This window comes from Rhinolophus sinicus, chromosome 2, assembly GCF_057876585.1.
Source record: "Rhinolophus sinicus isolate RSI-liver-muscle chromosome 2, RSI-T2T, whole genome shotgun sequence".
In the NCBI taxonomy this organism is placed as follows: Eukaryota; Metazoa; Chordata; class Mammalia; order Chiroptera; family Rhinolophidae; genus Rhinolophus; species Rhinolophus sinicus.
This window is the reverse complement of record NC_142502.1, coordinates 46,807,052-46,823,452: the sequence shown is the minus strand read 5'-3', so window position 1 is coordinate 46,823,452 and position 16,401 is coordinate 46,807,052. Positions and strand designations below refer to the sequence as shown.

Sequence of the window (16,401 nt, the reverse complement as noted above, 5' to 3'; positions counted from 1 at the left end):
AAAAGCACAATGAAACATCATGCTATATACCCACCACAAAAACTAAAATTTAAAAGACTTGAAAAACCAAATATTTATGAGGATGTGAAGTAACTAGAACTCTCAGACACTGGATGGGATGTAAAGTGTAAGACATACTTTGGAAAAAAGTCTTGTACAAAAATGGTCACAGCAGCTTTATTTACAATAGCCAATAACTAGAAACAACTCAGATATTTATCAATTGGAAGATGGATAAACAAACTGGCCTATTCTATAAAATTGAATATTGTTCACAATCAAAAGTAATGGGCATGTAACAACATGAATGAATTTCAGAAACATTAGGCTGAGTTAAAGAAGCCATACACAAAAGAATGTGTACTCTATAATTTTATTTTTATGAGGTTTTAGAAAAGGTTTTATGGTCTCCTTCAGGGATTATAGGATATATCTTTAATTGACCACAGTTTACCTTCAAGTGACATACCACTTGAAGTATAGTGTAAGAACGTTAGGCCAGTATATACCCATTTCTCTCCTTGCAGTCTTTGTGCTATTGTTTTTATACATTTTACTTCTAAATATGTTATAAATCCCACAATATATTATTATTAATTTTGTTTTAAATAGTTATCTTTTAAAGAAGTTTCGATAATAATTTTAAAAGTCTCATATTCACCCACTTTTCTGGTCCTGTTGCTGCCTTTGTAAAGCTGCCTTTGAACCCCCACCCCTATCAAAATGACTAGCTTCTTGCTCTGTGTATTATACTTGTACTGTGTGTGTGTGTGTTTTTACTTACTATCATAGGTATGGTCTGGTTGTGTCTGTCAGCTGTGATAAGCCCAACAGGTTGCAATATAGTTCTGGAAAAGTCTACAATTTTTAACATTATTAAACTTTATCCTATTAAACTTTAACATTATTGACTTTATCCTAGGTATACCAATTACTGTCTAGGGATTCCCCAAATTATTTTAAAAACTCTGAATATTAGTTTATCTGGAAAATGTAGTTAGAAATATTTGCGTTGTAGGGTTATAATGATTTGTGTACAGTGCCCAGCATATTACCTGGATCTTAGCAGACATCCTGTAAATCTTAGTTCCTCCTTTTATTTGTCTTTTGTCTTTATCACTCATTTCAATGTAGACACATAGTAGGAATTTATGAATGTATGTTGAATTGAATATAAAACTATAATATACCATCAAATGGGAACATTTAATTAACTATATTATCTACACATTTAGTAAAATACTGTTTGAACTCCAATTAATTTAAAAAAAATAAACTAAGTAACTGTTGCTGTTTAAATTCTCTAAAGGTACCATTTTCTTTTAATCTATACCTTCTATAAAAGAAGAATCTCCTGGAAGGATAAATCACATTGGTTTCATAAAGTTATATAATTATTTTATGTTCATTTATAAGAAAGCTCCTTTTAATTACCTGTCTTAAAAGTTTTCCTTACTCTAAACCAATATGTATTTGTATAAATAAATGTTATTCACCCTGTTGGTTTTGACACTTGGGTTTTTAAAGAAAAGATCTGCATATCCATGTGCATCTCCAAAGTATTTCTGTAGTTCCTTGTAATTACTTTAAAAATCCTCTTTGCATATATTTCATCTTGTAAGTATTATTACAGTTATTCACTGTGGAGAATGTAGAGGTCCTTACACCAGTCTCAAAAAAATGAATGTCCCATAATTCCAGTATTCTATCTTATATATCAAGTGCTCATTTAGCTCTGTTCAGAGATAATTTAAAAATTGTAGGCAAGAACTTATGTTGAATTTTTGAATAGTATTTAGTAAATAATGACAAACGTTGATATAAATGTATTATAAAATCTTTACGTCTAAGAAAAATAATATTAAGCAACCAATATTAAAATTTTTTGGTAGCTAAATCACATTTCAGGAGATGGATCTATTGCATTGATAATTAGCATATTATTTGAATTGCAAAAGAACCTCTTCAATTTAATGAGTACAGTCCTTTTTCACTTAAGTGTCCTATGAAAACTTAAAGGTTTTCAAGACAATTGAATTATGTTTAGAATTTTGTTTAGAAAATACTTTTCAGAGCATAAAGTTTGAACTATACATACTTGTAAAGGCTGTTTTTTTTTTTTAAGTTAACCCTTTAAAAAGTTAAATCTTGAACACTTAAAGGCATTGTTATTCTACTTTAACTTTGCTGATGAGTGGAAATCTTTTAATCAAGAATATTACAAGTGGGCCTTTACATCTCTCTTTGCCATTAACCTACGAAAAGGAACATGCTTGTTAAGTTACATCTCAGAGCCTTATATGCCCATTAAAGAGACATTACTCCATGAGTCTAAAAGGTTACCTTAACACAGGTAAACTTTCATTCGTGTAATATCTTAATTTTAATTTTATAACGTCGTGTTCTTTGATATTCACTAATGTTGTGTATTCTTCCCCAATAATTTTTTTAAGACAATAATATACATTTTTTACTTAAAATTTATTGGAGTGACAATGGTCAACAAAACTACATAGGTTTTAAGTGTACAATTCTATAATACATTATCTAATGTATCGCATTATGTGTCAGTGAACCCAATAAAATTTAAAAGAACTTGTTGAGTCATAATTGACATACAATTTAAAGGATACAGTTTTAAAAATATTGAAGCATACGGGCGGCTGGTTGGCTCAGTGGATGGAGCGTGGTGCTCAGAACACCAAGGTCGCCGGTTCAAGTCCCACATGGGCCAGTGAGCTGTGCCCTCCACTATTAGATTGGAAACAACGACTTGGCTTGGAGCTGAGCTTCAACTAGATTGAAAAAAACAACGACTTGACATCCTGGAAAAACACACTTCCCCAAATTTCCCCAATAATAATAAAAAATTAAATATTGAAGCATATATATATATATCTGTAAAATCACCACCACAAACAATATAATGAACATTTCCATTGCACCCCAAACTTTCCTCATCCCTTTTTCGTCTTTCTCTGCCATCCCTGCCCCACATCCCCCTTTTATAGGCAGCCGCTGATTTGCTTTCTGTTACTATAGATTGGTTGGCTTTTTTCTAGTTTTATATAAATGGAATCACACAGTATGCTCATTTCTTTCTTTCTTTTTTTTTTTGGTTTGACTTTTTTTTACTGCATAATTATTTTGCGATTCATCCATTTTGTTATGTGTATGAATAGTTTATCCTTTTTATTTCTGAGTAGTATTTCATTGTACAGATATGCCAGTTTATCCATTCACCTGTTGGACTTTTGGATTGCTTGCAGTTTTTGGCTATTATAAACAAAGTTGCAGTTCTTAGCTGTCATGAATAGTTATTATGAATAAAGGACAGGGTATTTTATTTTATTTTTTTATTAGTATCAGGTGTACAAAACAATGTGATAGTTAGACATTTATACCCCTCACAAAGTGATACTCCCCGCCACAATCTACAACCCCTCTGATATTATATATAGCTGTTACAGTTCAATTGACTCTATTCCCTATGCTGTACTCCACATCCTGTGACTATTTATATATATAAAATGGAGTTTTGATATATATACGTATATATATTTATTTATTTATTTATTTATTTATTTATTTATTTATTTATTTATTTATTTAATTATAGTTGATATTCAATATTATTCAGCTTCAGCTTCAGGTATCAGACATTTACACAGCCCATGAAGTTGTCTCCCTAATAAGACAAGTGCCCATCTGACCTCCTATAAAATCTTTACAACTTTATTGATTGTGTTACCCAAACTGTATTTCATATCCCCGTGACTATATTGTGATTACTAATTTGTACTTTCTAATCCTTTTACCTTCTCCCCCATCCCCACCCCCTCCATGGCTGGTCAACTCTTATCAGGTATCAACATATTTTCTTCCCCAGCAACTTGGTAATTACGAAAGACTATGAAAATACCTAACTTGAAACCTTACATTTCCCCTATTTTAATCATTCAAGGTATTGATTATAGGAAAGAAAACATTTAATTTTGAATTTTGAAATACTTACAGCCTGGTCAGCTTTATTATCTTTTATAATATACCTAAATAAAAAATTTAAATAACAATTAAAGCCTCTAGTGCTTAATTAACCAAAGAGCTTATGCAAATACTTTCTTCACTATAATGATGTATGATGAATATTTTTCTAAAGAGAATAAATGTTTCCTACTGACCATATTTTATTTCTGTAAGTAAATGTGGCGGTTGAATTCTTTCTTAGTTATCAAATTTTCTTTAAACAAAGAAATATAGACAGAGACCCATAATATGATACTTTAAGAAAAATTGAGACACACAAGCTAATTTGTGTTTTTTATTATTTAGAAAACTTTATACTGTTCTCATTTTTATAAATACTTTATTTAAAAAAATCTCATTACTGTATAGAGTTGACTTTTAAACGGAATATTTTATATGTAATAAAACTTCAACCTCTTGAGAGAATATCCGAAGTCTCCATTTTTAAAGAAAAATATGCAAAACTTAAAATTTGTTGCCCCTTTCCACCTATTTTCTCTTGATAATATATGTGTACCTGTGTATGAACATACACTGTGACACATATGTATGTATAAAACACTATTTTAAGGCAATAAATACTACCTGTTTATGATATATAATTGTATTAAATTTATGCCCTATTAAGAATGGAGTTTTGATTTTGAGATAATTTCTTTTAAAGCAAATTGGTTTTAATGTCATTTACCTTAATGCCAAATGTATAATTTTGATACAAATACATGAACAGTTCTATTGATGTGTTTTCTTAAAAGGCTAATCTCATTACACACTTTTAATTGTGTACTGAGAACTTGTATCATATGTTAAGAAAAAGAGACTATGACTCCTTTCCCAGAATTCTATATATTCAAATATTAAACACTTTTAAATATATCATTTTCTTATGTTGGGTTATTATTTAGGATCATTTGTAGTATCTTCCAAATTTTTAAATTGCTTTTTATTGTATTTTAAAGCTAATTTGATTGAATGCCTTTTGATCTTCTTTCTGTGATTGTTGATGTTTTCTCTTATTAAGAAGATAATAAATTTTGTGTAGTAACAGAATAGAACCAATCCTCGTTATATTTCTTCTATTTTGCTCCTTTATCTATTTTATCAGTAGAAAGCTTTATTTGTCACACTAAAATATAAGCTAATATGATTTAGGTTAAGTAAAAAGCTAATAACAATTTTTTCTTTCAGATCTCTATAAAAATGGACTCCAAAGAGCTAACTTTGTACCATTCATAGCTGTCCTGAAGGTAAGAAAAATGACTTGTTTTCACTGACTAATATACTGATTGATAATCAGGGCTTCTATAAGATTGTCATGGTATAAGATGGCATTCCAGCAGAATTCATTTTGATATTTCAATTGTAATAGCCAAAGACACGAAAGGAGAAAATAATCTTTTTTTATATAGTGTTCATTAATGTGTTCACAGGAAAAATGACAAAATATAGTCTAAATTATTGCCTAACTGAAACATTTGATAGCTTACATTTTATAAATTTTAATTGGTAGTTTGCTCATAAATATTATAGTGGAATGTTTAAACTTATACATTGATTTCTGAAAAAATGTTTAATATTCCCTGTTTCCATCAGGTTAATGGCCATTAACATGTTTCCCCAGCTATTAAAGTTGCTATTCTAGAGTATCATTATTGCAAAAATATTCTAATATATTTAAATGTGATTGCCATCAAGTTATCATGAAATTATGTCAAGTTGAGGCACATAAATATTTTAAATATTTGTGTGTATCATCACTGCATAGAGTTTAAAATAGTCTTCGTTACAATATGATTAAGAATAAAATAGCCTTCCTCTTCACTGTTATTTCAAGTAAATTTTTACATGATTATTCAATAATTCCACATTTTACCAGTATTTATTGAGAAGCTACTATGTGCAGAGCGCTACATTGAGCATAATGGATTAAATAATCATGAAAGACTATATATTTTTTTTTCTTGTAAGTCACTTAACTAGTTGGGCATACACTATGCACAGAAATACCTATAACAGAAAGCAAAATGTGTTAAGTACTGAAAAGAAGCATAATTATGTGCCAAAATATAATTCCCATAATTCTTAGGTATATAATTTTTCCGAGTCCATAATAACATATCTGAAGAAAAGATAAAGTTGTATTTTTAAAAATCCCCAAACCTCAAAAATTCTTACCAAGAAGAAGTTAAAAATATTTTATCTTCAAATATTCTAAAGATAGTCAGACAATCTTTTTGAAATATACTTTAGTTGCAGTTGTTGGTGTGAAACTTTATTCCTTGTCCTATACTTAGGAGAATTCTAACATCTGTTTCCTTGACCAATTTTAGGTTCCCAGAGGATTTTCATTTCTCTGAGATATTTATAGATGTAGGGAAAATTACATTTTGAAAATTATGCTGTTAGTAATTTTTTCCCCCTTTATATTCATGTTTTGCATTTGGGGAGAAGGTAGATTTGCAGTGTTTTCTCCATGCCAGGAATCCAAAGTAAAATGATATACATAGATGCTCAAATATAAACAGGAAAACTAAGAAAAATAGGTGATAAAAATAGTATCTTCACATAGCAAAAAATACACAAAATATAAAGACAGAAGTTTCACAGAATGAAACAAGTTAAAAGTTTCTCAGAGAACTTAGTAGCTGTACCGTGTTTTAATCCCAAACCTTCTTTTTTGGCCAGTAATTTGTTAAACTTCAATGTGTAATAGGCAACTAAATTGACCAGATTGAATTTAATTTTTTTTCCTTTTTTCACCCTTAATATTTTTTTTTTTGAGGAAGGAAAACCAAATTGATGAATAATCCAAATTTGGAATCAAACAAGGTTGAGATAAATAATACACAGTTTGAAATTAAACATGAACTGAAATTCCCAGCAAATTAAATACCAGATTGGATGAGAAAAGATCTAAAATGTCTCATGTATTGCAAATACTTTTAAAAAATTAATTCCAGGTATACAAAACAGCATAATGATTAGACATTTATACCCCTCACAAAGTGATAACCCCCAATAATCTACTACCCATCTGACACTGTGGATAGCTATTATAATACCCCTGATTATATTCCTTATGCTGTATTTCTGTATTTCACATCCCGTGACTGTGTGTGTGTGTGTGTGTGTGTGTGTGTGTGTGTGTATTTAAATTCAATACTAGTTTATATTAGTTTCAGGTGTATAGCACAGTGGCCAGGCATCCATATAACTTACAAAGTGTTCTCCCTGTCAAGCCCAGCACCCATCTAACACCATGCACAGTTTTAAATATTTTTGACTATATTCCCATCCTGCACTTCACATCCCCGTGACTATTTTGTAACTACCAATTTGTGCTTCCTAATCCCTTCACCTTTCTCACCCATTGCCCCCAACCCTCTCCCATCTAGCAACTATCAGTTTGTTCTTTGTCTATAAGTCTATTTCTGGTTTGTTTGTTCATTTATTCTGTTATTTGTTTATTTATTTATTTGTTTATATTAGTTTCAGTTATACAAACAATGTAATAGACATTTACACCACTCACAAAGTGATAACCCCCGCCCAGTCTACTACCCTTCTGGCATTGTATATAGCTATTACAATACCATTGACTATATTCCCTATGCTGTTCTTTACATCCCGTGACTATACACACACACACACACACACACACACACACACACACACACACATTTAATTATAGTTGACATTCAATATTATTCTACTTCATCCTCAGGTGTATAGTGCAGTGGTCAGACATCCACACAATCCATGAAGTGATCCCCCGATAAGTCCAGTACCCATATGGTACCCAACATAATCTTTACAACATTATTGATTATATTCCCCATATTGTATTTCATATCCCTGTGACTATATTGTGACTACTAATTTGTATTTTCTAATCCCTTCACCTTCTCTCCCATCCCTCCCCTTCTACCATCTAGAAACCATCAGTTTTTTTTCTCTGTATTTCCGAGTCTATATCTGTTTTGTTTGCTCATTTATTTTGTTCTTTAAATTCCACATGAAAGTGAGATCATATGGTACTTGTCTTTCTCAGTTTGACGTAACTTATTTCACTTAGCATCATATTCTCTAGGTCCATCCATGTCGTTGCAAATGCTAAGATTTCATTCTTTTTTATGCTCAAGTAAAACTCCATTGTATAAATGTACCACAGTTTTTTTATCCAGTCGTCTTATCGATGGGCATTTCAGTTGTTTCCATATCTTAGCTATTGTGAATAACGCTGCAATAAACCAAGGGGTGCATATTTTTTTTGAATTAGTGTTTTGGATTTCTTTGCATAAATACCCAGGAATGGAATTGCTGGATCATAAGGTAGTTCCATTTTCAATTTTTTAAAGAACCTCCATATTGTTTCCCGTAGTGGCAGCATCAATCTGCAATACCACCAACAGTGCACAAGGGTTCTCTTTTCTCTACATCCTCACCAACACTTGTTGTTTATTGATTTGTTGGTGATAGCCATTCTACTATGAGTGAGGTGGTATCTCATTGTAGTTTATATTTGCATTTCTCTAATGATTAGTGACATTGAGCATCTTTTCATATGTCTGTTTGCCATCTGTATGTCCTCTTTAGAGAAATGTCTCTTCATGTCCTCTGCCAATTTTTTAATTGGGTTGTTTGGTTTTTTTTGGTGCTGAGTTGTATGAGTTTTTTTTTAAACAAATTTTGGATATTAACCTCTTATCAGATGTATCACTGGCAAACATCTTCTATTCAGTAGGATGTCTTTTTGTTTTATTGATGGTTTCCTTTGCTGTAAAAAAACTTTTTAGTTTGATATAGTCCCACATGTTTATTTTTTCTTTTGCTTCCCTTGCCCGAGGCAATATATCAGTAAAAATAGTACTAAAGGTAATGTCTGCGAATTTACTTCCTGTATTTTCTTCTAGGAGTTTTATGATTTTGGGTCTTACATTTAAGTCTTTAATCCATTTTGAATTTATTTTTGTATGTGGCATAAGAAGGTGGTCCAGTTTCATTTTTTTGCATGTGTGTCCACTTTTCCCAGCACCATTTATTAAATAGACTGTCTTTACCCCAATGTAAATTCTTGCTTCCATTGCCATCGATTAAATGACCACATAGGCATGGATTTATTTGGGGGCTCTCTATTCTGTTCCATTGACCTATGTGTCTGTTTTTATGCTAATACCATGCTGTTTTGATTACAATAGCCTTCTAGTATGATTTGATGTCAAGTACCGTGATACCTCCAATTTTGTTTGTATTTCTCAAGATTGCCGTGTCTATTTGGGTCTTTTATGGATCCATATAAATTTTATGATTATTTGTTCTGGTTCTGTGAAAAATGTCATTGGTGATTTGATAGGGATTGCGTTGAATCTATATATTGCCTTAGGTAGTATGGAAATTTTAACTATATTAATTTGTCCTATCCATGAGTATAGTATATGTTTTCATTTATTTGTATCTTCTTTTAATTTCTGTCTTCAGTGTCTTATAATTTTCCGAATACAGGTTTTCTACTCCCTTGGTTAAATTTATTTCTAAGTATTTTATTGTTTTTGAAGCAAATGCAAATGGGATTATTTCCTTGATTTCGCCTTCTGCTAGTTTGTTATTGGTATATACAAATGCAACTGATTTCTGAATATTAATTTTGTATCCTACTACTTTACTACATTCATTTATCAGTTCTAATAGTTTTTTGGTGGACTCTTTGGGGTTCTCTCTATATATCGTGTTTCCCCCAAAATAAGACCTAGCCGGACCAACAGCTCTAATGCATCTTTTGGAGCAAAAATTAATATAAGACTTGGTCTCATTTTACTATAAGACCCGGTTTTATATAACATAATATAAGACCAGGTCTTATATTAATTTTTGCTCCAAAACATGCATTAGAGCTGATGGTCCAACTAGGTATTATTTTCAGGGAAACACGGTAGTATCATGTCGTCTGCAAATAATGTCAATTTTACTTCCTCCCTTCCGGTTTGGATGCCTTTTATTTCTTGTTCTTGTCTGATTGCTGTAGCTAGAACTTCCAGTACTATGTTGAATGAAAGTGGGCATTCTTGTCTTGTTCCTGATCTTCAGGGGGATGCTTTTAGCTTTTCCCCATTGAGGATGATGTTTATTCTGTTCTTTAGGTTCCACATATAAGTGAGATCATGTGATATTTGTCTTTTTCTGTCTGACTTATTTCACTTAGCATAATACATTCTAGGTCCATCTATGTTGTTGCAAATAGTAAGATTTCATTCTTTTTATGGCAGAGTAATATTCCATTGCATAAATGTACCACAATTTCTTTTAAAAGACTTTTCGCATTTAACAAAATGTCAGCCTGTTGGAGTGTACACTAGACTGGTTTTCCTGGAGATTTTTGGTGGGCATATGAAGTTTCTCTTGTAAAGAAAGGTTGTAACTTATTAATTTAAATGACATTTTGCCTAGTCACATATACCAGAGTTTCTCTTCTATTTTGGCCCATTTGAGAAAAACATATAGCAGAATTCAGTCTTAAAACAAATTATCTTATTTTTTAATAAAAGGAGATTATAAACAAGATAGAAATTAATTTTGGGAAAACACAATGTAAAGTCCATTTTTCCCTATATGTTCTCCATAAACCAAGTGATAACAAGTTTGTAATTCACTACAAGAACTTGTGATTTGTTGCTTGTAGTATTAAAAAATATCAAAAACTTATATAGGCTATTAGCAAACAGCATTTTCAGTCTGACTTATTTTGCTTAGCATTATAATCTCAAGATCCATCCCTGTTGTCACAAATGATCCTATTTCATCTTTTCTTACCACCGAATAGTATTCCATTGTGTATATATACCACAACTTCTTTATCCATTCATCTATTGAAGGACATTTTGGTTGTTTCCATGTCTTGGCCACCGTAAATAAAGTTGCAATGAATATTGGAGCACTCTTGTCTTTATGTATAAATGTTTTCAGATTTTTTGCGTAGATACCCAGGAGAGGGATTGCTGGGTCATATGGTAATTCTATTTATAATTTTTTGAGGAACCTCCACACTGCCTTCCATAGTGGCTGCACCAATCTGCATTCCCAACTACAGTGTATGAGGGTTCCTTTTTCTCCACAGCCTCTCCAACACTTGTTATTATTTGTCTTGTTGCTGATAGCTATTCTAACTGGGGTGAGGTGATATCTCATTGTGGTGTTTATTTGTATTTCTCTGATGATTAGTGATGTTGAGCATTTTTCCATATGTCTATTGGATATTTGTATGTTCTCTTTGGAGAAATATCTCTTCAGGTCTTCTGCCCATTTTTCATTGGGTTGTTTGTTTTTTTTATTATTGAGTTGTATGAGTTCCGTGTGTATTTTGGATATTAGCCCTTTATCGGAGGCACTGTTTGCAAAAATCTTCTCCCATTCAGTTGGTTGCCTCTCTATTTTGTCGATGGTTTCTTTTGCTGTGCAGAAACTTTTAAGTTTGATATAGTCCCATTCATTTATTTTAGCTTTTACTTCCCTTGCCTTTGGAATCAAATTCACAAAATGCTCTTTGAACCCAAGATCCATAAGTTTAGTACCTATGTTTTCTTCTATGCAGTTTATTGTTTTAGGTCTTATGCTTAAGTCTTTGATCCATTTTGAATTAATTTTGGTACATGGTGACAGATAGCAGTCCAGTTTCATTCTTTTGCACGTGGCTTTCCAATTCTGCCAGCACCATTTATTGAAGAGGCTGTCTTTTCTCCATTGTATGTTTTTTGCTTCTTGTCAAAAATTATCTGTCCATATTTATGTGGTTTTATTTCTGGGTTCTCAATTCTATTCCATTGGTCTATGTGTCTGTTTTTCTGCCAATACCATGCTGTTTTTATTATTGTTGCCCTGTAGTACAAGCTAAAATCAGGGAGTGTGATACCTCCAGCATTGTTCTTTTTTCTTAATATTGCTTTGGCTATTCGGGGTTTTTTGTGGTTCCATACAAATCTGATGATTTTTTTGTTATATTTCTTTAAAAAATGCCTTTGGGATTTTGATCGGGATTGTATTAAATCTGTATATTGTTTTGGGTAATACAGCCATTTAAACTATGTTGATTCTTCCAATCCATGAGCATGGAATGTCTTTCCATTTCTTTGTGTCTTCAGTTTCTTTTCAAAATGTCTTATAGTTTTCAGCACATAGGTCTTTCACATCCTTGGTTAAGTTTATTCCCACGTATTTTGCTGCAATTGCAAAAGGAATTTTTTTTTTATTTCTTTTTCTGAGATTTCATTGTTAGTACATAAGAATGCAATGGACTTTTGTACATTGATTTTGTAGCCAGCAACTTTACTGTATTCGTTGATTGTTTCTAATAGCCTTTTGGTGGAGTCTTTAGAGTTTTCTATGTATAGCGTCATGTCATCTGCAAAGAGTGACAATTTAACTTCTTTATTCCCAATTTGGATGCCTTTTATTTCTTTCTCTTACCTGATTGCTCTGGCAAGGACTTCCAACACTATATTGAAAAGCAGAGGTGATAGGGGACAGCCCTGTTGTGTTCCTGAACATAGAGCAAAGGGCTTCAGTTTATCACCGTTAATTATCAGGTTAACTGAAGGTTTGTCATATATGGCCTTTATTATGTTAAGGTATTTTCCTTCTATACCTATTTTATTAAGTGTTTTAATCATAAATGGATGTTGTATCTTGTCAAATGCTTTTTCTGCATCAATTGATATAATCATATGATTTTTGTCCTTTATTCTGTTTATGTGATGTATCACATTGATGGATTTGCGTGTGTTGAACCATCCTTGTGCCCCTGAGATAAACCCCACTTGGTAGTGATAAATAATCTTTTTAATGTATTGTTGTATTTGATTTGCTATTGTTTAGGATTTTCGCATCTGTATTCATCAGAGATATTGGTCTGTTGTTTTCTTTTTTTGTGTTGTCCTTACCAGGTTTAGGTATCATGGTAATGTTGGCCTCATAAAATGAGTTAGGGAGTACTGAGTACTGTCTCTTCTTCAATTTTTTGGAAGAGTTTGAGCAGGATTGGTATTAGATCCTCTTTGAAGGTTTGGTAGAATTCACTAGTGAAGCCATCTGGTCCCGGACTTTTGCTTTTGGGAAGGTTTTGGATGACTGATTCAATTTCGTTACTGGTGATCAGTCTGTTTAGATTTTCCAGTTCTTCATGGTTCAGCCTTGGAAGGCTGTATGTTTCTAAGAACTTGTCCATTTCTTCTAGGTCATTGAATTTGGTGGCATATAGGCCTTCATAGTATTCTTGGATGATCCTTTGTATTTCTGTGGTGTCTGTGATAACTTCCCCTTTTTCATTTCTGATTTTGTTCATTAGTATCTTCTCTCTTTTTATCTTAGTAAGTCTAGCCAAGGGTTTATCAATTTTGTTAATCTATCAAAGAACCAGCTCACATTATTTTTTTCTATTGTCGTTTTGTTCTCTATTTCATTTAGTTCTGCTCTGATTTTTATTATTTCCTTTCTTCTGCTGACCTTGGGTTTCATTTGTTCTCCTTTTTCTTGTTCTTTAAGGTGTAACATGAGGTTATTTATTTGGGATTTTTCTTGTTTCTTGAGATAGGCCTGTATTGATATAAGTTTCCTTCTTAAAACTGCTTTTGCTGCATCCCCAAAATTTTGGTAGGATGTGTTTTCATTCTCATTTATTTCTATGTATCTGTTGATCTCTCCTCTAGTTTCTTCTTTGACCCAGTCGTTTTTTAAAAGTATGTTGTTTAATCTCTATGTATTTGTGTTTTTTTTCTGCTTTCTTTTTGCAGTTGATATCCAATTTCAAAGCCTTGTTGATCAGAGAATATGCTTGGTATGATTTCAATCTTAAATTTCCTAAGGTTAGTTTTATGTCCCAATATATGGTCTATCCTTGAGAATGTACCATGTACACTAGAAAAGAATGTATAGTCCAATGTTTTAGGATGAAGTGCTCTATGTATGTCAATTATGTCCACTTCATCTAATGTGTCATTTAGGGCTGCTATTTCATTATTTATTTTCTGTTTGGATGATCTATCCATAGCTGTCAATGATGTATTTAGGTCCCCTGGTATAATTGTATTTTGGTCAACTTCTCCCTTTAGTTCTGTTAGTAGTTGCTTGGTATATTTCGGTGCTCCCTGATTGGGGGCATAAATATTGATGACTGTTATGTCTTCTTGTTGTATAGTCCCCTTTACCATTATGAAATGTCCATCTTTGTCTCTTGTTACCTTTTTCACCCTGAAGTCTGTTTCGTCTGATATCAGTGTAGCTACACCTGATTTTCTCTGGATACCATTTGCTTGGAGTGTCAATTTCCACCCTTTCACTTTGAGTCTATGCTTGTCCTTGTAGCTGAGATATGTCTCTTGGAGACAGCATATGGTTGGGTTTAGTTGTTTGATCCAATCTGCTACTCTGTGCCTTTTTGTTGGTGAGTTCAGTCCATTTACATTTAGGGTGGCTATTGATATGTGAGGATTTCCTATCATTTTATCTTTAGTTTTCTGGTAAGACTCTGTCTCCATTTTGTTGTTTGCCTTTTTGTTGTTGTCTGTTATTTCTGTGTGGTGGTATTCTATGATGTTTCCCTTTGTTTCTTCTTTTGTTACAGTATGCATTTCAGTTCTGGATTTTGTTTGAGTAGTTACCCTTAAGTTTATGTAAAAGAAAGTTTGATATTTAGAGTATTCCATTTTCTTCAGCACGCTTACTTTCTCCATTCCCATATTCCGTTTCAGGCTTTTACTCTCCCCCTTTTTACGTTTGATTGCCACATATTGTCCCTTTTGATGGTGGTCGAATAGCCTCCTTTAATATTTCTTGTAGAGCAGGTTGTGTATTAGAAAATTCCCTCAGCTTCTGTATGTCTGGAAAGGTCTTTATTCCTCCTTTATATCTAAAGGATATCTTTGCTGAGTATATTATTCTTGGCTCATAATTTCTCTCTTTCAATAGTTTGAATATATGGTTCCACTCCCTCCTGGCTTGTAGAGTTTCTGAAAGATCTGATTGTATCATCTGAAAAATCTGATGATATTCTAATGGGCTTTCCTTTGTAGGTTACTGTCTTCTTTTCCCTGACTGCTTTGAGGATTCTTTCTTTGTCGTTGATTTTTGACAGCTTCAATACAATGAGCCTTGGAGAAGGCCTATTGGGGTTGAGATAATTAGGTGTTCTATTTGCTTCTTGGATTTGAGGATCCAGTTCTTTCCACAAGTTTGGGAAGTTCTCATCGACTATTTGTTTGAATATTCTATCTGTTCCCTTCTCTCTTTCTTCTGCTTCTGGTATGCCCATTATTCTTATATTGCTCTTTCTGATGGAGTCAGAAAGTTCTTGTAGAGTTCTTTCATTTCTTTTAAGTCTCAAGTCTCTTTCTTCTTCATCCGTATCATTTCCAGGTTTTTATCTTCGATGTCACTGATTCTTTCTTCCATCTAGTCAACTCAACTACCTAAGCTGGCTATTTCATTCTTAATTTCTTCTATTGAGTTCTTAATCTCGAGAAATTCTATTCGGTTCTTTTTAAAAATTTCAATCTCTTTCGTAAAATGTTCATGTTGTTCTTTGATTGTGTTTCTGAGTTCATTAAACTGCCTTTCTGTGTTTTCTTGCATCTCGTGGAGTTTTTCAAAAGTGTAATCTTGAATTCTCTGTCATTTAAGTCACATAGTTCTATATCTTTAAGTTCATTTTCTGGAGACTTTTCACTTTCTTTCTGAGCTGTCTTGTTGCCTTGGTTATTCATGGCAATTAATGATTTATTGTTTCTCTTCCTAGGCATCTACAGGAGTGGGTTCTGCAACAGGTTGTTGGGAAGAGGTCTTTGTTTTGTTTTCCAGTATGTGTTTGTAGAATGTTTTATTTTCTCTCCAACTGCAGCCTTTCTTCCTCTTTCACACTGTAGTGTTATGTTTTCTCTGCACTATTCCAGCTTCTCACACAATGGGGGGATTCCCTGGAAGGCAGGCTTCTCCTCTGTTAACAATTCGCTTGGTTCATAGGGCACCACGTCCCTGTGGGGATGCAGAGAGCTTTTGAAGTTCCAAAGCTCTTCCTGCACCAGATTCAGAGCCCGTGTGTTTCAGCAGTTCTGTTTACTCCTGCAGGGATCCGCTCAGATAGGTGGGGACATGGGTGGGGTGAGTTGTGAGGGATGGCCCAGAGCAATGGCGGAGACCACCACCACAACCAGTCCTGCTTCCACAGCTCCCTCCCCTTTGCCGGAACTAGTAGGGCTGCGAATCTGTGTCTGCGGACCACAGTTCTCAGAACTGCAAATATTCTGTTCTTTTGATCTGACACTGCTACTGTTCTGCTTCTAGCACCGGGCAGGTGGGGGCGGGGCGAGCTCTGGGAGGGTAGGGAGGGTGCGG

The 16,401-nt window shown here is 33.0% G+C and overlaps 1 protein-coding gene across 4 annotated transcripts in view; it reads left to right on the top strand.

The window, feature by feature from the left end:
• AFG1L (AFG1 like ATPase) overlaps positions 1 to 16,401 on the top strand; it is a 198,507-nt gene that overhangs the window by 77,313 nt on the left and 104,793 nt on the right. For all 4 annotated transcript variants that reach the window (XR_016020209.1, XM_074333372.2, XM_019735074.3 and 1 more), the window contains exon 7: positions 5,215 to 5,273. Coding sequence is in view for 3 of the 4 variants with exons in the window: in XM_074333372.2 (XP_074189473.2) it covers positions 5,215 to 5,273 (59 nt within the window). In the remaining variant the exon portion in view is untranslated. The remainder of the gene's footprint in view (positions 1 to 5,214; positions 5,274 to 16,401) is intronic.